At 40.8% G+C, this 27,712-nt stretch overlaps 1 protein-coding gene across 4 annotated transcripts in view; it reads right to left on the bottom strand.

Moving 5' to 3' along the window:
- The window catches only part of LRBA (LPS responsive beige-like anchor protein), a 364,869-nt gene that overhangs the window by 161,104 nt on the left and 176,053 nt on the right, over positions 1–27,712 (bottom strand). For all 4 annotated transcript variants that reach the window (XM_081208302.1, XM_081208305.1, XM_081208304.1 and 1 more), the window contains exons 38-39: positions 16,044–16,168; positions 994–1,140 (exon numbers count right to left, since the gene is read on the bottom strand). In XM_081208302.1, the coding sequence (XP_081064428.1) occupies positions 994–1,140; positions 16,044–16,168 (272 nt within the window). The remainder of the gene's footprint in view (positions 1–993; positions 1,141–16,043; positions 16,169–27,712) is intronic.

Below are 27,712 nucleotides of genomic sequence, written 5' to 3'. Positions count from 1 at the left end.
ATTAGCAGAAGCAACAAATGTAGAAGGGGGTGGAGAAGAGGACGACATGGAATGGATGCTCTTGCAGGGGTGTTGAAGAACAGGTTCATGGAGAGCTTCTCTATTAAATTATGTTGCTGTTTTACTGATTGGTGCAGTGCTTTGACAGCAGACTATATTTTCATGTTTAGTTTTTATTATAAGGCAGCCAACAGATGATGCAATAGGCAATGAACTGAAACAGAGATTTTTAGATTTTTGTGCATTAATAAAAACGAATAAGCCCCCATTTCCACTTCTTCCAGCAAAACAGAATTTAAACACAAGGGATATTCTTGTTTTGGGAGCGGACCAAGTGATATTTACCTAGACCCAAAATTCTACACTATTCACCCCCAGATTGCAATTCCAGTCCAGTGCATAGGGGGCTTGGCTATAAACCTCTAAAGCAGAAAAACGTTGTTTTGTTCAGTTTGCAACCAAGCCAATCTATTATGGTAAGAATAACCTGTTTCTCAGTTTTTTTTTTAAAAAAGGAGTAAATGAAGGTTTAGACTTACACAAAGGAGGCTGGCAGAACAATTAGCTTAAAAGAATTACGGAATGATTGCCTTTGATGCAGAGAGGTGTTTTGCTTTTGAACAAATATATAAATACTTGTTCAGATTTACTTGTTCAGATTGCCTTCTTGTTCCAATGCGCCGTAACACTAGTGTCAATGAGGTGGGAGGGGGGAAGTTAGCATAATCTACTTTTGTACCGGATCTGGCCTGACCTTTCATTCATATATATATATATATATATATATCCCGGTTAAAATTAATAATTTAAGTGGCAATATAAAGGTCATTTCCCCTATTCAAAAATTTATCTTCATTAATACAGTTATGGGAAAGAGCCATCCGCCCCATGTCTTCCCCCCCTTCCAGAGAAGATGTTGCCAAGGAGGAGGTAAAGGAGTAAGGGGAGGGGGAACCAAGTCGGAAGGAGCAGGTAATAGACAGCTGAAGTTACCAGTTAAGTTCTCCAGTTCCTTCTCTTCGATGGATGACAAGGTATCATCGTCGCCTTCCAGGAGAATTTCGCTCTCAGAGTTCTGATTTCCTAAAGCCTGACTCTTGATGGACTGCTTTCCTTTAACAAGTACATCTTCATCTGAAGCTGAAATGAAAGAGAAACGCGGCTGTCCATCAACTCGGAGAGGCAACAGTTACGGGGAAGGAAGGTCGGGGAGGGGGGCGAGGAATAACCTTGCTTATTGCACACATGCCGGAGACTCAAGCAAAGAGGGGCTCAGCTGGGAATAAATCCGCCAGCCAGCCGCCTCTAACCCACGCTGCTTGGGAAGCGAGTGAGCCGGCAGAGCTACTTGTAAACCGATTAACACAGCCAGGACTGAGAACTTTTAGCCCTACTTACGTGATATTTGAAACAAGCATCCCCCTTCCAGTATTTTTAATTTTTTTACTACTACAACGGCAAATATCCCTACCCAAAATAATAATAATAAACCACAACTCACCCTGATAGCAAACTTATACCTCTATAAATTAAATCAAAATCGGAGATTTTAGGAAAAGGGAACGAACTAGTTGGGTGCGTCTCAAGAAACCAAGACTGCAAGTCTATACTAGGCAGCAAGCCCCGTTGGAGTCAGTGGACCTGCTTCGGGGGGGCACATGAATGACCCCCAGCTGTAAAATGTGATCGAGCATCTTTATGTGGGGAGGGGATGCGATCCATAAACCAGCAAAGCAAGCGACGGAATCCAGCACCTCTGATTAACTCAGGAAGGAAGGAAGCACTTGGTGGGGTTGTCGATTTTTAAAAATTATTTCTTTTTTGCCCCAACCACTTTGGTTTAACTGCTTTATGGCTAGGAATATTCTTTATTCAGGGGGAGCCAATTCAGACCTGGTGGAGCCCAGACACAGCAACGCCTTCCACATCACTCCAAACTCACACCGATTCTCCCATCTGAGGACTTAATAAAGATTCCCACAGCTGCCTCGGCCGCTTCTCGGAGCTGTGGACTCCGCCGGCTGCCAGCTCCTGGAAGGGGCTCCTTCGCCTTACTGCTCTCGAAGCCTGAGAACGTGATGGCTTTGCCCGACGGGGGCTCCGGCCGCACTGCAGCCCCGGCCGCGCCCTCTAGGCTAGCTGGCCGGCCACGTCCTCAAGGGACGTCCCTCGCTGCTCTCTGGCTGGGCAGCCACAGGCAAAACGCAGCCGGACTCCCAAGGCGGCCCCGAGCCTGAAACAACCCGCTGCCACCAGCCGTGGAGGGGCTGCTACAAAGGGCAAGCCAGTAGCGTCCTTCGCGCACCGGCCCGAGGGAAGCCCCTTCGGACGTGCGGGGGCTACAGCATGCCTGCGACACAGGGGCGATCCTGTGCCTCATTTACCCGGGAGTAACCCCCACTGCTCACAGGTCTGCCTTCGGACTCAGTATGAGAGGACGGCGCCGTTAAGGGGAAATCGCACAGGGCAGCTTTGGAGGGGGGGGCGTGCACGGTTGGCGAAGCTTCCTTTAAGGAATTTTGGAAAGTTCTTTTCTGCGCGATAAACTTGGAAACAGGGGTGCCAACTTGTATAAAAAATGGGGAGGGAGTAGCCCTTATAAGTGATCACAAGATGCGGCGCATGCACAGCATTTGAACAGACCATCAACCTTTTTTTGAGAGGAGGCCCCCTCAAATTTTTTATTGAGGGGGCGCGAATGGACCTCGGCCCCTGGGCGTTTGCGCCTATGCTTGGAAAGGTAGGAGAGCTACGTGGCTCAAGGCTGGGGAACCAGATTACGTCTCCCAGCTCTACTCCGAGGGAAGCTGATCGCGTTAGGACGTCGTCCTAGGACCTTCCCTCGCTCGCTTCGCTCTTCGACAGCGAGCAGGATCCAGCAAATCCACACTAAGCCCCCTTTTAGCCTGTCCTCTTTGAAGCTTCGAAAAGGTGCACCTGCAACACGGAGAGAAGCAGCAAGGCAATCTTTCAGCAGGGCGGCATTGTTTGCCCTGAATGTTTCTCTTTTGGGGGGGGGGGGGAGTGAAGGGCAAGCGGGAGAAAAGACCCACACCACGGCAGAACTGAACCAGCATTTCCAAATTCCATATAACTCTACCCCAAAGCTGAACAGACTTTCCCTTCTTTTGTCTAGCGCGCATTTTCTACGGAAACTTCGTCCGATAAAAGCTACTTCGAGCAACAACCTCGGCCGCACCTTTTGTGTCTCTGTGTTACACAGAGTCAGGCCAACTTTTTCAAATCAGGAAGGGGGATTCATAGTTCTTTCCCTCCTCCCCCTTTTAACCAGAACATGTCTGCACAACAACAACAAAACCAGAGTAGCTGTTTTTATCTCACTTTATATATATATAAAAAGAGCTCAAAGTCTTAAGGCAGCAGGAACCGTCGATAATTTTACGAAATCAGCTCCGGGCCGCAGAAGCTGAGCTCTTTTATTTATTTTATTTTTAACAGGCGCCGGGGGGGGGGGCCGTCCAGTGGTCCCTCTCCAATATGCGCTACCGGTTTGTGTGGTTTTTTTCCAAAAAGAAAAAAGAAAAAAAAGATCGTCAACAATCCTGTGCAGAACGATAAATGCCAGACTGCCACATGATTTGAAATGCTCAGACGGCGACATGGAGAGAGCCAGAGCCCCTCTGCCTGTTTACTCAGCACCGCTGAATTCATTGACACTTGCGGGCGAGGCAGCGCGCGCAGGAGGACTCCAGCCTTTTAGAGAGCGCAAGTGAATGATATGTACAGAGAGGCTACCAGGCGCTTCAGCATCGACGGGGACTTTCCCTCGCACCAATAAAGGGACGAGTCCTCTAGACGCACACGCACTCCCTGGAGTACAAACGAATAGATTTGGCTATGCGCGCTCTGGCAGGAGGGGAGGAGGAGGGTAGCTTTACTACACACACACACACAGCATCCCCTTCTGTATAGAGGGAGCGCCAACGCCACCCCTCCAGCACAGGAAGTCACTCTAGACTTACACAGAAGCTTGCACCTTCAAAGGATGCGGGAGGTGAACGGAAAGGTTATCAGCGTTAAGAGATCTGTGAATTTTTAAACACTACAGGGGCTCAAGCTAGTGGAGAGTGCTTAGGTTACCAAGGCTGCAATCCTATGGACGCTTAATTACGCTAATTGGAAAGCAACCATCTTCTATCCAGTGCCATTTACGTTGGACTATACGTACAAGGCTGCAATCTGATCACACTTACCAGGAAAGAAAGCCCAACTGAACCAGGGTCTTACTTCTGTGCAAACGCTTGACAGACTGGGCTGAATTTACAGCAAGCTTGTACTCTCTCATCCCAACAACACAGAATCCAGCATAATCTCAGACTCTCCAACCAAAACCAGAATATTTTTAATGGTAACACATTCTAATCAAGGGTACATGGCAGGAATGCAACGATAACTATCAATACCAACTCTTTTAAAATGCATAAACCCACTGTGTGTTTATTTATTTGGACTAAATGCATCTTGAGTTTCAGGAGAACACCACACACACTCCTATTCTGTTCCAAACTATGCTGTCTTTCTATGTTTAAATGCATTTTCTTCTTATTTTAAACTGACAAGAAGAAACAGATAGGAGGCAGCAATTCACTACTTATCTCACTATTACTCTCCATGTTGCAGCTGGAGAACATAGGAAATGTATTCAGATTTCTATTACTCAAAAGAGCTGCAAACTTGTGCATAATTTTGGGTAGCCTTAAAAGCAACATATTGGACTATGTCTCCTTTTGGAATCATGCCAAACACATCCCGGCTAGCCAGTTTCAACACGTTGCTCATTACTTTTTGATTATTGCCATACATGGCTTGAGGTTCCAGGGGCTTATTTTTAAAAAACCTTTAATCTGCAAACATTTACAGAGGAAAGCAATCCCTAGTGGCCATACATAAAGCTTAATTGTCTCTGTAAACATGTGAACATAAATTTCAAGTAAAACTTTACATTAGCACAATAGCCAAACCAACCATTTGGGTACCTAAGAATTCAGTTTTTAAAAGACAGAAGTTTAATCTGCAATAAAAGGCCATTTTTTATGTCACACATTTTCCTACAAACAAACAGCTTTTAAAATTTATTTGTAAATGTTTGTTTACACTACTGGTCAAAGGGGAAGAGAATTTTACACACACACACACTTTCTTTTTCTTCGTTCAAATGTACCAGTAGATATAACTAAACAAAACTCTGGTTCTGGAATTATTCAATGAGAGTTGAAAAACCTCTTGTCATGGAAAATATGCAGCTGATATTTAGAAAGGTTTTCCTGTAATTAACTCCCCCTTGAGGATTTTAAGTTAGCAGCAGTAAAATTACCTACAGTATTCTAATACACAACATATGCACTAACATTCAATTCTCAGTGGTCTAATAGCTTTCCGAAGAAGAATTTTATTTTTAATTAAAATAAGATGACTACTAGGATAAGCTAAAATAAAACAAAACAGATAATGAACATGTTTATAAATTCTGACAACATGTGTCTGTAGCTTGGTACACAATGCACTTTTAAAATCAGCACTTACATGCAGATGTTTGAGAGTTTCACTTTATTCTGTACTTTGGTGATCTTTCTGTCTTAATTACACTAATGTTCTCATTTAAAATTACTGGTATCTATTTCATTTATTTAAAATTCAGTTTGAAAGTCAAAATGGGTCAATTACAGGAATGTTTCTGGTAAAATTTCTACAGGTGTTAATAATTTTCTCTAGCTTTCTTTTGCCAGAATTTCCCAATAATATAACAGAGGATACTCCTATGTAGTCAATTTACTAGGATACTATTATAGGATGTAAAATACACTGGAAACGCATATGCAAGGGTTCACAATTTTCCCACGTCTATAGGCTTGCTGTGGGTAAGTAACTCTAGCAGACTGTGTAAGTATTTTGGAATTCACACTGTTACTGCTAAAGTTCTCATTTATAGCTGGATGAAGCAAAAGTCTCAACTCATGGCAAGAGCTAACAGGAATCCCATTTGGCATGTTGCATATTTTGCTATTGTACTCTTTCTTTGAACACCAAGCACCAATCATACCACCATAAGCATTCTTTTAAAGAAGTATTGTTCATTTCAAACATGGTTCATGTACATGGAGCTGTTCTTCAAACTAACCTAAGATGTAAAAGAAAACAACCCTGCGGAGTGCATAAAATTTAGTTCTGGTTCTAGATATGGGTTTAAAATTTATGCCATACAAATGGATGGCACACACCACAAAATAAGCAACAGGGCCCCCAGTATAATGAATATTATATATATACAAGTAGTATGCGTGTCTAAACACAACTATATACAGTGGTACCTCGGGTTAAGAACTTAATTTGTTCTGGAGGTCTGTTCTTAACCTGAAACTGTTCTTAACCTGAAGCACCACTTTAGATAATGGGGCCTCCTGCTGCCGCCGCGCCGCTGCTGGACGATTTCTGTTCTCATCCTGAAGCAAAGTTATTAACCCGAGGTAATATTTCTGGGTTAGCAGAGTCTGTAACCTGAAGCATATGTAACCTGAAATGTATGTAACCCAAGGTACCACTGTAATTATTTGCCCAGATGTATTTTATTGTTGCACCCACACTCTGTTCATAGATGCATTGTTATAAATACATGCATGATTCTCACTCTCATGAAGAGATGCTGAAGTATGGGAGCAAGGCAACCTTTCTAGCCAAGCAAAGTATAAAAAGCATTATTTAACAAAACAGCTTCTATGTAATTTGGAATAGAAATCTCCCAAAATAAAGTTTTACAAGACATTGGATTAGATCCTATAGTTTGGTCAATGCAGTGGATTTCATGTGCATGAAACAGGAATTTGCTGACTCCATCTGCAGCCCCCAAACTTGCTTGTGGCAGCCGAAGAACCTGTTATAATGGTATGGGATATGATGTGGAGGAGATACAGAGGGACAGGGCTGTTTCAAGCCATGCCCATCGTCCAAAGTGAGCGAAGCAGATACTTGGGATCCAAGCCATAATTTTTGCCATTTGAGATAGCAACAAGCCAAGTCCCTAGTTAGTTCTCTGTGGGGATAAGGGGGGGGGGCAGGTTATAGTTCTGCAGACTTGAATATGCAAGCCTTAGTATGATCAAGACCTCAGACTACAATGACATGCATAGGGACATGCTACATATATAGCATGGTACCCAGCACCCTACTACACAACAATATTGTTTGCCAACAACCTGTCTGGTGATCTGACAGGCTGAAAGTTTTGCTGGAGTATCATATAGTAGATTGTCATATGTAATAGTTGATAGATATCTGGGGAAAACAATAGACCTGAAGCAATTGTACCAATGTATTTCCAAGGTAGAATTCTTCAGAACTTAGCCCAAGACAGTCGAGTGAGAACTGAGTAATTTATAGGTCAAAACACCCTCTGAATGACAGTGCTTTCACCTGCTGACATAATTGTGGAAATTAATTCTGGCATTTAAGATAGAAAAGTAGTGACAGATGAGCACATGACTGACATCTGGTGCTTGTATGGGAAGTAGAGTTGAAATGACAGGATGGAGTCCTGTTTACTGAGGTGCTGAACAAAGCTTGTTCCTGAACCAGGCTGTGATGAAAGCTTAAATTTCTCACAGTTAACAAAACATTTGTGATTATAAGAGAGGGGTTTCCCCCCTTATACTTTATACCAGGGAGTGAGCAACTTGAATGCCACATTAGGTCCAGTATAGGATATGATTTGGCCTACAAGGCAATCTTCCTCAAACCACATCCACCTGCCCGACACCTGATGCCATAGATGACATCTGGTGTGGGGCTGGTGGACATGCAGGTGCATTCCTGGCAAGCAAGGCTTGCTATTGGTGCCCATCATCTGCTCAGCAGTGGCAGCGAGCCCTGGCTACAGACTTCCCCAAAAGCAACTCTGCAGTGTAGCTGATTCCTGCCCCAAATGGGCTTGCTATAAGACCCAACCAGCTAATCAGAGTTTACAGCAAGCACTGCTAGGATGATATTCCTTTTTATCACTGAGTTGAAATACAGGCAACCTCCATTTTAGGTGCGAACCGATACGTGTGCGATTTCACACACACACACACAGTGCCGAACCAAAAAATATCAGAATACCAGAAACATAATAAAATATGTCATTAAAGGTTGGGGCAGGGCAGAGGTAGAAAGGGGTGTTGCAATTGCACATTATTTCATGAAAGCATGCAATGTCCTGGAACAGAACCCCTGTACAAATCGGGAGTTGCCTGTAAATTCACTTTTTCCTCTTCATTTTTTTTACAAAAGAATTGGTCTTAGTTATTGTATTATATGCTTTGTTTAAATAGTTTTCTAAAGCATTTGAAAATTATATAAATACTGAAAAGTATAAATACTGAAAAATAAATAAATAAGACGTGCTTATTTTCATTACGCTTCTTCCTGCTGTTCCTTCAAACCTTCCACAAAAACTACTACATCAGCAAAATCCTTCCTCACCCGTCAACAGGTTCGTCTTTTCTGCAACTCATTTTCTGTTCTGATTATTCCTTATCAATCTCTATTTTCTTTCTCCATCAGTCTTCATCATTTATATACCAATACCAATTTGAGTCTTCCGGCACTCATGTTTATTTAGTCCAAAGTACAACACACATGAGGTACCAGCAGACAGTGTTATAATCCTGACGTTTGCAAAATACGCAAACAAAAAAGGTAGGGGAAAATATATACGGGGGAGAACAACCTTTCCCCATAATAATGTGGCATGGCCAACTGAAAAAACAGTGACAAACAGGTGGAAGGGGAGAATAGAATATAATGGCTGGAGTTGAAGATCAGAGACACCTAGACTGATATGTAGAAAAAGCCATTGTTTGCAGGGGAACCAAAGCTGTTTTGAAATGTCCCCTAGGGATGGAAGAAAGAGTTGCTCATATAAAATCAGAAGTGAGGTTACTGAAATAGTCTGCTCATTCCTGCTTCCAGACCTAATGAAGCGCTTATTGCATAGTAAAGGGACACAATCCGTCGGTTTACTTGCAAAGGAGTTGCATTTTAAAACGTTTTTAAATGTTTTCATCTGTGAGCCAACTCTTATTTTTATCAGCACTTGCAAGCACAGGAAACACGTTGGAATATGTTGAAACAGTTTTTTGTGGGGGCCCCACTTGTCTAATACCAAGCTCAAGTCTTTGGACAAGCATTTTTATAGAGCCAAAATGTCACCCATGCAAAAGATGATGGTATCAGCAGATGCAGAGTAACCCTGAAGTTTGCAGAAGTAAAAATCTTTTTAAAAATAATAATAATAAAGGGAACAATCCTCCCAAATGAGGACTTAACATATTCACGCCCAAAGACTGAGTGTTGAAAAGGATAAGGAAAACCCTGAAAAGTAGGTAGAAGGGGAAATGGAATGGAAATGCTTTAGATAATGTAAAAGTGTTGGAGTTCTGCTTCAAAGGCTCACAGCCTATATCAGATAGCTGGGTTTTCTGAGTTTCTCCCCCAATATAATCAGCATTCTTGTCATGGACTGGCTGGATGCAGAGGAGCGATGGGAGGCACCAGCTGGAGAACCCTTAAGGAAGGAAGGCTCAGACCCAGGGGATTGGAGGTAGGATGATGATGAGTAGTCAGAGGGAAAAGAGGGAGCAAACTGGGAGGAGGAGGAGGAGGGTGTCAGAAGCAAATGAGGTAACGGGGTTCAGTGGTAGAAGCAGAGGTTGGAGAGGATGGGAGCCAAGAGGCAGAGATGAGGCAGGCTGCTGAAGAAGCCAGGAGGCCTCCCCCTCCTGCAACCAGTTCCCCTCCCTGCTGGTCTCCCAGAACCAGAAGAGGTATGAAGAGGGTGGAACAAAAGCAAACAAAGGTGTCAGAGTCTCAGATTGCATGGGAAGGACCTGGGGAAGGAGGAGACTTAGGGAGCTGTGGGAAGGCATGGACCTTCAGTCCTTGCAACTGCCTCAGTGGGGAAATATCTACTGGGAAGAACTGATGTACTCACTAGGCCTGAGCTGTTTTGTTTCTTTGAATAAAGAGTTAACTTCACTGAAGCTGGGTGAGTTATTGCTGACCTGCTCCTGTCACCCACTCCCGACAATTCTGTGTCCACTGCTCAATCCTTATTGAACTGTCATTGGGGCTTCCCCAGCTCCAGAACTTTTTTGTCCTTCTGCACATCTTTTGAGCCTGCTGATGCCTCCCTCTTGTGCACAGGTGGGTCCATTTTGGATACACAAGTTGCAGCATTCAGAGAATTGAGTTGAGCATGTTATTAGTAAATACAGTTGGGGCCTACAATAAAGTGTTGTAGTCTTGAGTTCTTCTGTTTATGAATCTACCTATGTCACTGTTATATCAGGTGATTGAAAGGTGAGCAGCTCCACCCACCTGTTACTCAACCTGAGATGGATGGAGGAAATATTTATTGGTCTGCAGATCTGATATGGTTCCCCACCCCTGAGGTAACTATGTATGGAACAAGATGAAACTGTTTAGAACCCATGAGGAACAAGGCTCCTGTTCCTTAAAACATTAACCATTAGCTTTTGTCTCAATACACACATGAACACATGTATCAGCAGGGAAATGAGATAGTCACAAGGCTATTTTTATATTTCATGCAACAAGACTTATATCACCCTGAAAACAATCAGGAACCCTAAATGTTAAAGGGAAGGGAACGGAGTGGCCAATACAATTTACTGCAGTTTTGTTGTCAAGTTTCACCGAGTAGCTCAATATTAACAAATCTTGCAATTTCACTTTTTTTTTTTTAATATTACAGAAAATCCTATTCTTCCACCTGAACTGTATACCTTTTTATCAAGAACTGATCTGTTAAAGAGTTTTCAAAAGGGTTAAGGTTGTGGAATGTTACAGATAATTCTCTCTCTTTTTCAGTGAATGGTGCTGATTTCTACAAGGCACACCAAGTTTAAAACAGATTCTTCCAGAGACTAGTTTCACTGAGTTACAAAATGCAAAAATAAAGTTTGAGCAGTTGCTTTTCCAGGCCGACATTTACAAATAACCATTTTGGATGTCCTCCCCCATCCTGGCAACCTGGCCTTTGAAAAATATCCTACAGTCCTTTTTCCCAAGCAATTTAATGTGTGCTTGGGAAGGGCAATTAAATTGTCAGAATTTTTTTAAAAAATGTTTTAAACTAGAAGGTAGCCTGGAGTATAGTCATGGGGTTGGTATTGATTGTCTGAACAGAGAACATTAGTCTTCAGGTATTTACTCTGCCACCTCTGCACCAGAGGCTCTCCTTCAGATCAAATCAATCCCTTGAAGAGATGGTTACTGAAATACATAAATGAGGCTGCAACAGAGCTGATTTTTGCTCTCTAGGCATTACTATGTCTTGGTTTCTGATTGTTTTTGAATCTTTTCCACTTCTTCCAATTGTAAACTTTAACAGACTGCATCCTCTTGGGTAGGAGCTATGGGAACAGCCCTTTTCCCATTTGAAATTCATTGTAAAACCCACTACTTAAATGGAAACAGGATTACAATTACATCTTATTTTGTTTCAATATTTAATCTGCAGAACACCAGTTTTAGTAAGAACTATGCTAATTGTGAGATATTAATAATAGACTTGTTTATTTTTATTCTGGATTTATAAGTAAAGCAGTTTACAAGGTAAACTAAAGTAAGCAGAATTTGTAAGTAAAAGGAATCATTTGACAGTGTAACAAAAGTAAAGATTCCCCACTGGAAAGACTATCAGCCTGATCCACATCCCAGTTCCGCTTAAATACTTGGAATTAAACCAAAGCTGTTCCCCCTTGAACAAAATGGGTATGAATTGGCTTGAATCCAGTTGCTTTGAGACAAATGGATTTTGGAATGGAGTGTATATAATTGAAATAGAATGCTCTGTAATTAATTATTAAAAAGAAACCACAGGACAGAAGAACAGAAGTCCACCAGGAATGTTGGTGACATCCTAAATGCAGGAACATAGATTCAAAGGTAGGTCACCAGAATTGCAGTTCAGATCATATTTCTATAAGATGCCATACTCATTTATTATCAAAGTGCCATTTTAATAGCAATTCTACATTACCATATACTCCATTGTAGTCCCTCTTGTAAAGGTCCTCCATGCACTAAGTTCCAACATCAGAGGCAGTGTAGAAAAGCATCCTCAGGTAACTGTTTCAGTTTCATGAAGCTTCCTAACTCCCTTCCTATAGGCCAGGCATGTCCAAAGTCCATTTTGGGGGCCTGCCGGTCAATTTAATTTAGCTCCTGTGGCAGTATATGTCCTGGGGTAAAATCCTAAAAAAAAGCTAAAAAGCTTTAACCCTAAAAAAAGCTCAGCAACTTTGGTCAACAGTGAATGGAATGTTCAGATCATAAAATCTGGCCCTCTTTGAAAAAAGTTTGGGCACCCCTGCTATTTCAAATGGTCAATTCCTTCCACTTTTTTTTTGCTACCCAAACTATATTCAAGTATGTCTTGCTACAATGGAGAACCCTGCTCCACAATCACAGAAATATCTCTAACACATATCCACATACCGCTAGTTCACATGATACTTTTCTCCACGCAGATGGAGGCACTGTATGAAAAAAGTATTTTGTGAACCTGCTCTGAGACATTTTCATTTTGCACAAGTTTATGGTGCCTGGGTTAAAATTCTGTGTGCGCTGGGAATCTCTATTTAGTAAAGTCACAATGTTTGATTGGTTAATTAATTCACAGTTTTTAAAACCTTCATGCAACTCTAAGAATCAGAAAGCAATTTTTTTATTAAAAAACATTATTTTAATGCAAATTCTTATAAATACTGCAGATCAGCAACTATATGAAAGAAAACATGTTCCAATGCTAGCTATGAGATACTCATGTATCATCAAAACAAAGTATCCTTCATGCTTTATTAACTAATTTGCAACTAACTAATGACTGCCCAGTTGTACAACAGAAATCCACTAGTACAGTGGTACCTCGGGTTAAGTACTTAATTCGTTCCGGAGGTCCGTACTTAACCTGAAACTGTTCTTAACCTGAAGCACCACTTTAGCTAATGGGGCCCCCTGCTGCTGCTGCCGCGCTGCTGGAGCACAATTTCTGTTCTCATCCTGAAGCAAAGTTCTTAACCTGAAGCACTATTTCTGGGTTAGCGGAGTCTGTAACCTGAAGCGTATGTAACCTGAAGCGTATGTAACCCGAGGTACCACTGTACAATGGAATTTCTAGTTTCTCTCCTCTGCCCTCTAGAACCCACATGCCCCTCTACATTTGCTCCACAGTCCCCCCAACCCTACAGAACAGATTTGGGAGCAGAGGAAGGAGAAGTCCCACTTCACAAGCCGCATTAGAACCCACCCAATGTTTTACTCACAGGCAAATGTAATCAATAATTCAATCAATAAAATCAACTAAAACTCATAACGAAACAACTAAGCTTTCTTTAACTATGGGGCAACCTTATTATTTAGACTTTCAGGCCACCATGTACAGTTCTTTGTGTTTATGGTTCATTTGAATCTCAAAAGAATTGAGATCTAGTGTTACAAAGGAAATTAGGGTTTCCTACTAAGTGCACACAAGCCTTGAACTCACCTAAGCAGTTTGTTAGATCTCAGCTGCTTCATTTTATTTTATTTTTTAAATATTTGCTTGTTGTTACTTACACTGAGCCCCAAGAATTAGACAGGTCCAAATAAATAAATAGTTGCCTTAATAGTGTTCTTTACTTTCTCTGATTCAAAAAGCTATGTTTAATCTTGATGATGGCAACTGAGATCAGAAGACCTATCACAGGGCTGGTACTTATTCTACTCACTCAACTCCCTTTGAAGCAATTCACTTATTGGACTGTATTATAACTGGTGCATATGGTTGGCCATTTTCTACAATAACTACAGTGAGAAATGACAGATTGTACAGTACATTATTTTTGTCACCTGTACCATTCTACAGAACTTAGCATATTCCCAATGTATGCAATGTAAGAGTGTTTGTCACATGTGACTATGACAAACAGTAGTGAAATTTTAGTTTTTAAGACTGTCTGAAAAACAATTTCTGCATTCTTCAGAAGTATTATCCAGTTGGATTATTACTAATATAATATTGCACACTGCATTGCTTTTAACAATAAGGAGACAGGTGAATATTAAAAATGACTAAAATATTAATTGTTCTTTAGAATCATAGAATCATAGAGTTGGAAGAGACCACAAGGGCCATCGAGTCCAACCCCCTGCCAAGCAGGAAACACCATCAGAGCACTCCTGACATATGGTTGTCAAGCCTCTGCTTAAAGACCTCCAAAGTAGGAGACTCCACCACACTCCTTGGCAGCAAATTCCACTGTCAAACAGCTCTTACTGTCAGGAAGTTCTTCCTAATGTTTAGGTGGAATCTTCTTTCTTGTAGTTTGGATCCATTGCTCCGTGTCCGCTTCTCTGGAGCAGCAGAAAACAACCTTTCTCCCTCCTCTATGTGACATCCTTTTATATATTTGAACATGGCTATCATATCACCCCTTAACCTCCTCTTCTCCAGGCTAAACATGCCCAGCTCCCTTAGCCGTTCCTCATAAGGCATCGTTTCCAGGCCTTTGACCATTTTGGTTGCCCTCCTCTGGACACGTTCCAGTTTGTCAGTGTCCTTCTTGAATTGTGGTGCCCAGAACTGGACACAGTACTCTAGGTGAGGTCTGACCAGAGCAGAATACAATGGCACTATTACTTCCCTTGATCTAGATGCTATACTCCTATTGATGCAGCCCAGAATTGCATTGGCTTTTTTAGCTGCCGTGTCACACTGTTGGCTCAAGTTAATATGAATGGTTAAATTATTTCATAAAGTGTGCAACTGACCCACATTAGAAAAGTTGAAATTAAATGTTGGCAGTTAATTATTGCAAATATGAGTAGGCTTACAACTGAAAAGTATCAAGCTTTACTAAAACTAAGTATATATAGACAAAGACAATTTGCACTCTTGAAGCCTTTAGTGTACAGTAGAACAAAATGTACAAGCAGTTTCAAAGCAGAAGAAGCCTAATTAATTCTACATCTCATTTCTCCCTTTCTTCTTTAGCAGGATCTTTAGCAGGATCTAAGACCATTATCATGTTTAGATCACATTATTGACTCTTCCCTGTTTGGTCATTTATTTCAAAGGACTTGCGTCATATTTGGCATTATAGTTGCTGACATATTTGAAGACATGAGTGCAAGAGGTTAAGATGTTTGGCCCAGAACAAACTTTCCAAATTATGTTGCCTTCCTAGACACCCATACAACACTAACATAATTTCAAATAGAAATTACCATTTAAAAAAAAATAAAAATAGAAAATGTGAGTTAAATTGGAAAATGGGAAAGAACTATTCAATGAGAGTTTGGTAACTTGCTCCCTGCTCCAATATTCACTTCCAAAGTATTTCTAATAAGAAAGATTAAATCTCAGCTTTAAACTAATTTTCAGTATAATTTGTTTGATTTGGCTCATTTTTATAGCAAAGCATAACACATGGTAATACTGAGTTTTAAAATAATTACAGATAAACAATTACCTTTAAACATAGTATATATTCTTCTAATGTATTTCTGATTTGGAGAATACATGTTCTCTGGTTTGCATTACTTCAATTAAGACAAAATGAGCTAACATGTAGGAGAATTAAACAGGGTTCCTGAAAATATAGTAAGCTCTGTACACAGTCTTCATATTCTGCTGGCATTAATTAAAATAATCAGTGGGGATTTTTTTCAAAGGGAAAATATGCCTTGCTCATACTGCTACAGTTCATGTAAGGTAATTTGTCACAAAACCATACCAAGGGAATAAAGGAATCTTCTACCTTTGTCTCAAATCACTGCTAAGTTCAGCCTCCTATGCAAAGGACTCGTACAGGGAGATGCCATTAAGATATAATTAGGTCTTGAAATGCACAGGTCAGGGAAAGAAACTTAAGGGACCTCTGAATGTGAAAGTGTTTCACCTCCTCTTCGATGACTGGAGCTTGAAGCTCCATTGCCATGCATTGTACCTGCTGCTATTGTCAAGAAGCAGATTTTACACTGACCATGGTCTATGGCTGTTTTTAACGTCGCTTCAGGATGTGTAGATCCAAGGGGGTTACGCACAAATCGTCGCCGGCGCCGCAAGTCATCTTCCCAGTAGTCAAGGCGCCAGAACTCACGAGGACGACTACAATGAAACAGAGGAACCACATATGTTAGCAATTATCAAACAGCATGGTAGCACTGAATTTCTGCATAAAGCTTTCCTTGTTTGCTCTTTTTCTTTTTCAAAAAAGCACCCTAAGCCCTTTTCTGCGATCTTAAAACTTAGGTATGTCCTTGAAAATAACAATATCACCTTCCAGTCTGAGGAACTCCTTTCCCTCCCCCCCCTTTGGAAGGTGAAATGAGCACTAAATACATCATTTTGAAATGAATTGCTGACAGTGTGATCAGTTTCCCCACACTCTAGTGGCATGTGCTCCGATTTCAGCCTCATTTCAGCCTCAGCAGGGCACCTTTCTCAGTGACTGCATTTATAAAGCAGAATAGGGAACAGGCTATTATAAATATGGTATAGCATTACCTATATTAATCAAAGTCTGTCCCCCTTCATTTTTCTTCCTAATTTGTGCCTTTTTGCACAAGGTCAGTAAATCATACCACAAATTCTTGGTCAAGAAAGTGTTAACTTTAATGAATACTTCTGTTACATGATTATGCATGTGATAATAAAATATTACTCTGTTTAGATGTGCAGGAATTTAATTAAAATAATCTCTTAAAATATTCATTACTTTTAGCCCCTGAGGCTTAGAACAACACAAGAAAATACATTTCGTTTCCATTTCCTGTTTTTAAATAAACCATTCCAGGAGAGTAAAACAGCAATCTATTTTCAAACAAATCTGATTGGATTTCTGTTTTATGTAGCTGCATGTTTCCATTTAATTAAGAACTGCATGTTATGGTGCACAATATCGAAGGTATACTTTTTAAAATTTACATTTAGAAAAAGGTTCTATCACACTTGTTATTTTCCACACTGTATTATTCAAATATGCATAGATCGTTTTAATATGGCTATATATAAATGCCAGTTCCTATCTTGTTATGTGATCATGAGCGAGTGTGCTGTAAAACTGTATATTAACCATTAAAAACTGCAAAAACAGCAAATTCAGGTGCATGTTCATACCTATATATGCAAATACATTGTATTATATGTAAAGTAATAAAGCCTACAGGAATAACACTAGAGATCTACAGCCAACATCTGCATGCTCCAATTACAAAATTAGAATTTTATTTATAAAAGAATGGCTCCTCCAAGAATGGCAAACCAACACTACAAACTATAATCTCATTTCTTTTCATGAGCTAATAATCATTGTATATCTGACAACTCTGACAAATTAATAGGTCTGATTAATTTATAGATTACAAATGATTGGACACACAATATCTGTATTCCTCTTCTTTAATTATTTAGACTCCAGAAAGAGAAAATATTTTTTGTTAGAGTGAATCTAGCTATCTAAAAGAAGAGCTACACGCCTACTACGCAGTTAGAGCCATTAATTCTTTTTAAAGTCCACATTCGATAGTAATGCATTGTACAAAAAATAATACATGCAAAATGTGAATTTTCATTAATAAATTCAATTCAGGTATTATCTGAATCCATTTTAACTGAATGCTCTACATTGCATTTTTACTATTTTTAAACATACACAGAATTGAGGAGCTTATTTTCTGCAGAATTTATAAAGGCACAGTTATATGCCTAAGAAAAAGCTACATTTGCTCAAAGCGTGATTAATAACTTAAAATTCTCCATTAGCGATTACAAAAAAAGGCAGAACGCAGCTGGCTATGTGTATGCATTTGATAGTCATGGAGCATGGATAGCCACTTCATCATTCTGCCTTCCTTCATTTATCTGTTAAAATTACTATCAAATATCAAGTAGGATAGAGTCGTGAATCACAAACTGCTCCTCATTTTCAGGGGAATGATACAATGAGAGTCTATTCATCAGTATGGCAATCGGCACAAGTAATTAGTCCCTTAGACTGAGATCTCTTGCAAACCTTATTGTATCCAGTGCCACAAACATATGACAATGAAAAGCTAATGGAGGCTTCTAAAATTTGTTAACTGCTTTGGCCATCAATCCTTCCAGTTCTCTGCACTGCAGTATTATGCAAAGATTGTAAATTATTCATGCCATCCATTCATCTTTCTGCACTTTTGATTAAATTAAACAATGCTGTTTTTTCTGGCTGTAATTGCAACATGTGAAGCAGCTATGTTAAAAGTAAGTAAAAGTAGATGCAACCATGCAGCGAGACATGAACATTTCTGGGAAATTCACCATCTTTAGTCCCCCCCATCCTGCCTCATTAGATGATAGCTCACGTTTGCCTTAATTAGTTAATGTATAATGACACTAAGGTACAGGATGTGTTTTAGGACATTTGCATCAGGAAGAAAAACTGTCCCTGGACACAGAGAATCATTTCTAGAATAGTATAACATTAAAAATAAACACTTTCACTGGATAAGATTTATTAAATGTTGAACCATGAAAGGGAATATCATGAATTCAGTAGCAGGTCAAGTGTTCTTATGAAAATAAGCAAATCAGTTTCAACAGAAGTTGGACAGTATTTCAAGAAACAGCCTCATACCCTTTTACTGCATTTGCCACCACAGGAAGACACACAACCTCAATTCTATTTGGACAATTACCGTATTTTTCGCTCTATAGGACGCACCCGACCATAGGACGCACCTTGTTTTAGAGGGGGAGAACAAGAAAAAAAATTCTCACCCTCTCTGCTCAGCGAGGCGAGCTGCTCAGTGAGGACCCCCTTCCATTTCTCCTCCCGCTTGGCTGAAGAAGCACTGTGCAGCTCTCCTTCTCTGCTTAAGCCAGGAGAGTCTTGCTCTCCCAGCTTCAGCGAAAGGAACCTGAAGCCTCCGGAGTGCAGCGGGAACTTGTGCTTCAGGCGGCTATCCTTGAAGCCTGGAGAGTGAGAGGGGTCGGTGCGCACCAACCCCTCTAGCTCTCCAGGCTTCAGCGAAAGCAACGCAAAGCCTCCGGAGCGCGGAGGGAGCACTCCCTCTGCACTTCGGAGGCTTCGCGTTGCTATCGCTGAAGCCAAGGGGCCTGCATTCGCTCCATAGGACGCACACACATTTCCTCTTAATTTTTGGAGGGGGAAAAGTGCATCCTATAGAGCGAAAAATACGGTAAATGAGACAAAATTAAACCTCTTGTGTTTACCTGATGATTGTGCATAAAAATAAAAACAGCTAAAATATATGAGTGCTTTCCTCTGTTGTGCTAGATCTGTGGTTATATGTTTTTCTAACAGAGCTATTAAGTTTTACAAAAAGGTTAGATTAGATATTCAGAATGAAAAAGATATTGTGAAGGACTGCTTGCTATGAAATGATGGTCAGGCAACAGACAGCATCAGCACAACTCCACTTTACCTGTCTCTCATATCTATGCCTTCTATCTTTGCTTGCAGCTAAATGTTCAGGACCAACACATTGCTCGATAAAACAGAAAGTACAAACCAGCATGAGATGCAAGAGCTTGCATTGGCAAGTAAATGGGAGTCAGTCACTTCTAGGAAGAGAAAGGATTTTTAATCTGGAAGGAAAGTAGTGGACAGACACTTGCCAGAGATGGAAAAGGGTTGGGTACTATCCATAACAGATTGGGGAGCTAGGGAAATAAAAGAGGAGGTAGCAAGCGAATTGGTTCATCACTTCTATGCTTAGCCAATATTTTATATTTACTTATGTATTCATACCCCAATACATTCAATTTTACCACTCTCACGGTGCTCATAAATAATTCAGAGCAATAGAACAAGCACACCCCAACATTTCGGCAACAAATTAAAATATATTAAAACAGTATAAAAACACCACAGAAACAGAGTCAAAACAAAGTCAAGCAATATTTAGAAGGCCTTGGAAATTTTAAAAAAGGCCCTTTTCTTACACCAAAACGACACAGGAGTTGGAAGCAGATACCTTGTTGGGTAGAGTGTTCTAGAGATGGGGCACTACAATATATTTATTTCTGATTTGCATAGATTGAGGTTTCAGATTTAGGAATTATCAATAATTCTTCCCTTTCACAGGAAGACACACTCTTCTTTTACAACAACAACACTTATACAGTGTGGGTGAACAAGGATATAGAAACTGCAACTATCAGTGACTAAGTGGTAGAGCATCACAATATTAGTTTCTTATGGAATTGGCTTTACTAATAAAAGTACAGGAAAGGGACAATGGCTACAGTTGTGTAGGGAGAAAAGGTATTTATGAGAATGGGCAACAAAAAAATGCAGACTAGTCATGAAGTGCATAGATTAGGCTGCTGTTTACTTTGAATCATGCAAAACTTCTGAGAACAACCCAAAATTGTATGACTTTTATGAGGAGTGACCAAACCAAAGCTAGTATTTCACAGAAGTCAGTACAATCCAAAAACATATTGCGGCTGCAATGCCTAAGCTAGAACTGTTGTAAAAGGTAAAACTCTATCTGTGTGAAGCGCAATTTTGCAAAACAGAAAACCAGACAGAAAGTACAGTGCAGTAGCCTTAATAAACCACATGCTGTAATGAAAACAGGAGACTAGTCTGGAGCTCATTTCACAAGATGCCTGTTCAAAAGAAAAACATCTCGTGTTTCCTGGGCTGGAGGTTAAATACATCATGCAGGTAAAATGTTTGCTTATGCCTGGTCATGAGTGTGAGTTTTGTGCTGCTGAAGAAAGTGTCTGACTGACAGCTCTAGAAGTTGAGTCTATTAATTATTCTCGTAACAGATTCAGTTATGATTATCATCCAATAAACCTTCTCAAAATGTTACCTTAGGCATATCTGAAAGTATCAGAAGTGCCTAACAGGATGACGAGATGCTAGAGTAGTAGAACATGCGTACTAAACTACAATGTTTTTACTATGTTTTTATAAGTACTGTAAGCCACCCAGAGTGGCTGGGGAAACCCAGTCAGATGGGTGGAGTGAAGAAGAAGAGGAGGAGGAGGAGGAGGAGGAGTTTGTGCCAATTGACTGCAAAACATAATCCCTTCAAAGCTCAAATGGAGAAAATGGGAATTCTCACTGTGAATTGATGTTCTCAAGGGCTGGCAGAGAACATGAAGCACCTTTGTGATGCTGCCCCCTCTGGAGATGGAAGGCACTGTCAAAACACAACCCAGAGACAGGACACAATTTGGGGGTGGGTGAGAAAGCACCCCCTGGACACCTACTTTGGCTAGAACAGCCTCATTTGGGGGGGGGGAGGACCATCCCCCAGTTTGGGAGCTGAGACCAAGAAAGGATGGCCAAAGTGGGGTTAGGAATTGGAACAGAAACTACAAGATGCTCAAAGGACCTCTTCTACATGTGCAGCAGCAGAAGCTGTAAGGAACTATCCCACCCTAAAGTCCCTGGGACCCAGGGCAGGCAGGAATGCCCTCCGGAATCCCAATTTACTGCAAGAATTTCTGTTTTCTAACTGACAGAGAATCCCAGATAAGAATATGTAGCTTCAGGAGGTAGGTGAGCAGTACCAACTCACAGAAACAATCCTTAGAATGAGAGATGTCTTAACTCAGGATCTGCACCTTTCTGTCGAAGTGTGCATTCACTTAGGCAGACACACTGATTTTATAGTGCTTTGTAAATGTGCAGACTGATGCCCACATTGGAGCCTTGCATATATCTAGGAATATGCAGCTTTCCCTAAGGGCCACCTAAACAGCTGAATGCCAAAGAGAGTCGGTGGTGCTGCTCACTTGGGGTGACTTCTCCAGTGCCTTGTAAGCCTATACTCTGTTTGTTGTTGTTTAGTCGTGTCTGACTCTTCGTGACCCCATGGACCAGAGCACGCCAGGCACTCCTATCTTCCACTGCCTCCCGCAGTTTGGTCAAACTCATACTGGTAGCTTCGAGAACACTGTCCAACCACTATACTCTGTAAGGCACCTCAATATGGTGCACGTAGACATGTTCTTCCCCAAGCCCTTAGGATGTCTCATCTCACCCTTCTTAGCCATGGGGAGGGCCTTCTTCTTGACCTTGGTCTCCACCAATATCACCTCCAAAGGCTCCTCAAACAGCTACCCCACGTCAAACTTGGAGCTGCTCAACCTGGCCTGGAACACTAGGTTCAGCCCTCAGTTCCTTAGCCAAATATTCCACCCTTCCAGGGTGTTTGCTGCCATACTCCTGGCATTAAGGTGGATGCAAGCCAAACAAAAAGTCTGCCAAAAATGATGTAGATAGGACTATCTTCTTTAAACAGCCATTGAGCAGTTTGGGAGTGTTTGCTGCTCCAGGCTCCAGCCATCTCCTCTCCTCACACATACATAGACTAGGTGAGGACCCAATGAGAAGGTGGTTCTGCCTATCACCCCCCCCCCAAAAAAAATATTAGGGAGATTGTGGATGGATCCTCCAAATCAGCTGCAAAGTCAGTATGTCAATGAAAGCTCCCGGGTGAATCAATCCCACGTGTACCAGCAGGTAGGCTGCTCCATGCTTCCTCCCTATTGCTGTCCATATCTGAAGAGCCCAACCTATTGCATGTGTCCTGGCACCCTAGCTGGGTATGAAGCCCAGGGCTGATGGAAAGTTGATGTCTCACATCTTGGTGGGTGGGACTGACCTCACCCAGGGGCAGGGTGCCTGTCTAGGGTTCCTGGGCTATGGACTTGGATGAAACAGAGGATTCCTCTGGTAGAGCTGCAAAAGGAGAAGCTAGCATAGTCCTTGTAGTCCCTTTTCCTCTTGCCCTTGAACCTTCTCTACTCTTGTCCCTTCTTTGCTTTGTGTCTCCTGTGTGGGGATCTTTTTCCCCAGACATTTTTCTCCCAGTGGGTGTTATTTTGAGCCAAGGAAAGAATAAATGGTGAGGAAGAGAGGAGGTCATTTCCTTCCTATGGATGTTGTGCTTTAAATGACCCACTCATCCAAATACATCAGCAGCACTATGTATCCCATAATGCATGTTTTATATCACCCCAATATCCAGCTTGGACATAAGCAAAGAACACCTTGACAGAATGTGACCAGAGAGGCAGGCAACTGATTTGGTTTTGGTAAGAAAGAAAAAAAACACTTTTGCAATGAATACTAAATGCTATATGAATTATGAATTGTATGAATTATCAGAAGTGTTAATTTCAGAAGTTAGATGGCAAAGCTGCTATTCAGCCTGGTACTACTAAAATCAATCACAAAATGTCATCATATTAGAAGAAATGATTATTTGTGGAACAAATTCTTGTCTATGGAGAACCACACTTTAATTGTAATTAATTTCCAAGACAAACGGCTGCTAAAATTACAGAAATATTTGAGCACTGCCACAATCATGGTTTTGACTGAATTTGTTTTGCCCAAAGCAGATTCCTGTACTTCCAAACTGCACTATTGCAAGGTGAATGGTAGGGGGATTTCATAGTCATTTACACTTGTAAAATTGTGTTATGGTAACACCTTTTGAAGACACACTTATTTACACAGGCATTCCTTTGATCTCTCAACACAAGTCCCCTCATTAAATTAATGTATTTGTTTATTGTGTATTTTAATGATGAATGCTTATATTTAAAGGTTTGGACAACTGTTTTTTTATATCTGTTAAGTTCAACAGCAAAAAAAAAAAAAAAAAAACCACAAGGCTGTCTTTTATAAGTTTGAAGCAATATACTATGAAGGTTTTCGGAATTTTAAAGTCTAAGCATCTTTCCTTTCCCCCCACTGATTTCAGCAACTGAAAACAAAATAAAATTCCATCTGGATCTTAACTACAAGAGAAATAAATGGTCTGCCTGCCCTCCGTTAGCAATGTATTATGCACTTGATTTTAAATTGAAAGATAAAAGTGCTCAAGTTCCAATAAGGCTTTACTTTGAACATAAATCTAGATGAAATAACATCGAGGTATTAGAGGGCATCATGAGATAAAGCATTCTCTTCTATCTCGTGAACTGAAATGTGTTGTGCTTTCATGCAGATAGAGATGGAGAATACTAACTAAAACCTCAGCCATTTATCAAGCAGTGGCCATAAATAAAGTAGAGGCTACCCATCTCTAGACCATCGTAATGGAAATAGAGTGTTTCATGGTGTAAAACATTTTGTAAGCTTCACACAATTCTTTTACTGAAGCCTTTAGAGACTATGCAGTTGAATGCAGAACCAACATATAATTATGAGAAAAATAATTTTCCATGCTGTCAAACTAATTTACATAGAACCTTTCAGGTAGTCAACACAGTATTTATTAATAGGTACCAGGGTAAGAACATTTGGCCTCAATCCAATGAACAGTTAGGCAGGCTTAATCCCAATTGATTTCAATGAATTTAAGCAAACTTAACTTTATTTAAGCCATTACGTATAGACCTTATTTGCAAAATACTGAATCTGCAGTATCTTTTCAAGTGACGTGAAAACAAAGATAAATAAGGCCTGACTGGTTCTCTAGAAAGATTTACTAGAGTACATGCCTAGCAAGAAGAAAAGACAGATCACTTCTTAGTGCTACCTACAGCTTCCAACTCTTTGGATGATTTGCCATCAATCCTGGAAAAAGGTGATTCACAACCCAGCTATTCATGTCTTTAGTTTTCACCTTTTAAACTTCATTTAACTTCCATCCCCATGGGTATAAATACTCAGCATCAAACTTCAAACTTCACGCATCTTGTAAGCAAGAACACATGTAATCAAAGTTACTATCATAATGAACAAGGAAGACAGAGTCATCCCCTTTTTGGCGCAACAGATTTGACACACTAGTTCTGGAAGATTCTGTGGTGAAAATTTAAGCAGCCTAATTATAAAATTTTACCAGTACATTGCTTGTACTTTAAGTGTACTTTCTGTGTGCAGCAACCATACACGTGTAGTGCAAGACTATTCAATCTGAATCATCTATGCAGCTGTGATAATGAAGAAAAGTCCCGCAGCTGGATCAGGTGAAAGGCCCATCTAGTCCAGAATCCTGTTCTCACAGTGGCCAACAAGGCATCAACTGGAATCCCACAAGCAGGGACTGAGCACAACAACACTCCCCTGCTTGGGATTCCCAGGAACTGGTATTCAGAGGCATAAAGCCTCCCACAGTGGCTAGTGGCTAGACACTATTGATAGCCTTGGTCCTCTTTCATAGCCATCCAAGTTGATGGTCATTACTACACGTCTTGCCTGAAGAAGTACCTTCTTTTTTCTGTCCAGAATGTTCCAATGTTTACCTTCTTTGAATTGCCCTGAATTCTAGTATTATGAAAGAGAGAGAGAAACATATCCACTTTCTCCGTACCACAGAATGACTCCCCAACTTATTCATTTGGTTTTTCCTAAATTAAAAGCCCCAAATGTTGTAATCTTTCCTCAAAGGGCACTTGCTCCACCCCTTGTTCTTTTTAGTTGTCCTTTTCTGAACATATTCCAGCTCCATAATATATTTTAGGATTAAAAGGTAAAGGGACCCCTGACTGTTAAGTCCAGTCACAGACGACTCTGGGGTTGTGGCACTCATCTCGCTTTACTGGCTGAGGGAGCCAGCGTTTTTCCACAGACAGCTTCCGGGTCATGTGGCCAGCATGACTAAGCCACTTCTGGCGAAACAGAGCAGCGCACGGAAACACCATTTACCTTCCCACCAGAGCAGTACCTATTTATCTACTTGCACTTGACATGCTTTCAAACTGCTAGGTTGGCAGGAGCTGGGACCAAGCAACGGGAGCTCACCCTGTCATGGGGATTCAAACCGCCAACCTTCTGATTGGCAAGCCCTAGGCTGTGTGGTTTAGACCACAGCGCCACCCGCATCATATTTTAGGATTATTTTGCCCTAATTTGCATCACTTTACATTTGCTTATACTGAACTGCATTTCCCATTTTACTGCCAATTCGCTCAGTGTGGAGAGAAGCACCTCATAATCCCATGTTCTTTTAACCACCCAGAACAATTTGATATCATTGGCAAACTTTGCTACCTGACTGCTCACCCCTAACTCTAGATAACTCATGAACAAATTATAAAGCACAGTAAAGATCCCTGGAGACTCCACTTCCTGCATCATTCCATGGGGAGAACTGTCCATTTATTCTTACTGATTTCGGGGCTGAAGGGAAGAATGTCAAAAGGTTTGTTTTAGAACAGGAAGAAGTCACTCAGACAGAGGGCTTTCCCCCCGAAGCACAGGCTGGGGCCACACTTTCCTTTTTCAAGCCCTAATACAGTCCCCATCCACAATTGTACGGCTAGTTGAAAAACAATGACTTCATGTTGTAGCGATTAATTCTTTGTGCATTCATTTTATATGCATAAGGCATTTTTAAATCTGTGAGTCTGTTATAAGTTGTGCCTGTGTACTGCAAACACCCTCTGCAAACAAGTAGTCAAGCTACTTGGTCATAGCTGTCAACTTTTCCCTTTTCTTGAGAGGAATCCTATTCGGAATAAGGGAATTTCCCTTTAAAAAAGGGAACCGTTGACAGCTATGTACTTGGTACACCCATTGAAGAAATTTGCTGGGAAGCAAACACAACCTTAGAATATACATTTTTTTCACATAGCATACTAATTACACAAATATTTGATAATCATATCCATTACTTGCATCAGATGAAAAAAATGGTACATAACCTTCTCTTTAATATTCCAGTTTTTTGATGACTATTCCTTTTTCCAGAGCCTAGGTTTCCTTCCCACAGCTGTTCTTCGGGAGAGGGCTGTATCCACTCCTTATATTACATAGTCATCTAGCAGCAGCCATTCCATCAGGCTGCAACACAGGGCAAGGAGGGAAGCAGGGCTATTCTATCCGCTCCTCTGAGAGAACAGAAATTTCAGGTCTTCTCCCTCATTTGTCACATAGCTGGTTGCTATAAGAACTGTGTGTTAGGAACTGGCGCCTGAGTTGTTTGTTTTTTCCTTCCTCCTCCTCCATTCCTTTCCCCCCTTTTTGGGTTGTGTTTTTAGATTGGTAGCCCGAGGGAAGAGACTGACTTGCTTTTTTTAATCTCTAAGCTTCTCTAGGAGCCTTTTTAGCTGAAAAGCAGTTTAGCTGAAGAGTGGTGCAAAAACATCTATGAATAAACAAATACATGTATATACATTTATCTGACTCTTCAGTTTGCCATCTCCCCACCAAGTACAGAGTCAGCTTTATTACGATGCAGGAGCATAATGTGTGACAACAATTTGTGGCTGAGCTATGAAACTCTACATTTTTAGAGGTGCCATGGATTTGAAGATCTGGCCCAATTAAAATCTGATTTATAATTATGTGAAGATTTCAGTAACATACACGTGTGTGAGACAGAGGGACTTCTTTTATATATGCATTCATATATAAGAGTAAACAACTTCCTGCATTTGAATATGAGTCATTGTTCTTTATAGCATGTGAACCCCTTAGAAGCTATCCATTATTCATGTCTACTTCCTAAGTATTAGACTTTTCCTTAAGGAATTACAACACATAATCCACAAATCCATACACAAATGTATCCTTTATAAGCGGACATACACCATAGATCAGTGGAGAGAAAGGTGAGGGAGCGCAGCTCCAGAACTTCTTTCAGAACAGGAGAGATGGTGTCATCTGGTGGAGCACCTGAGGTCAGGGTAGCATGCATTGGTGTGGGGCACGCCATGTTTTCCTCTCAG

Source organism: Podarcis bocagei (genome assembly GCF_964188305.1).
Source record: "Podarcis bocagei genome assembly, chromosome: 9".
Lineage (NCBI taxonomy): Eukaryota > Metazoa > Chordata > Lepidosauria > Squamata > Lacertidae > Podarcis > Podarcis bocagei.
The sequence above is the reverse complement of the archived record's forward strand: the minus strand, read 5'-3'. Positions and strand labels throughout refer to the sequence as shown.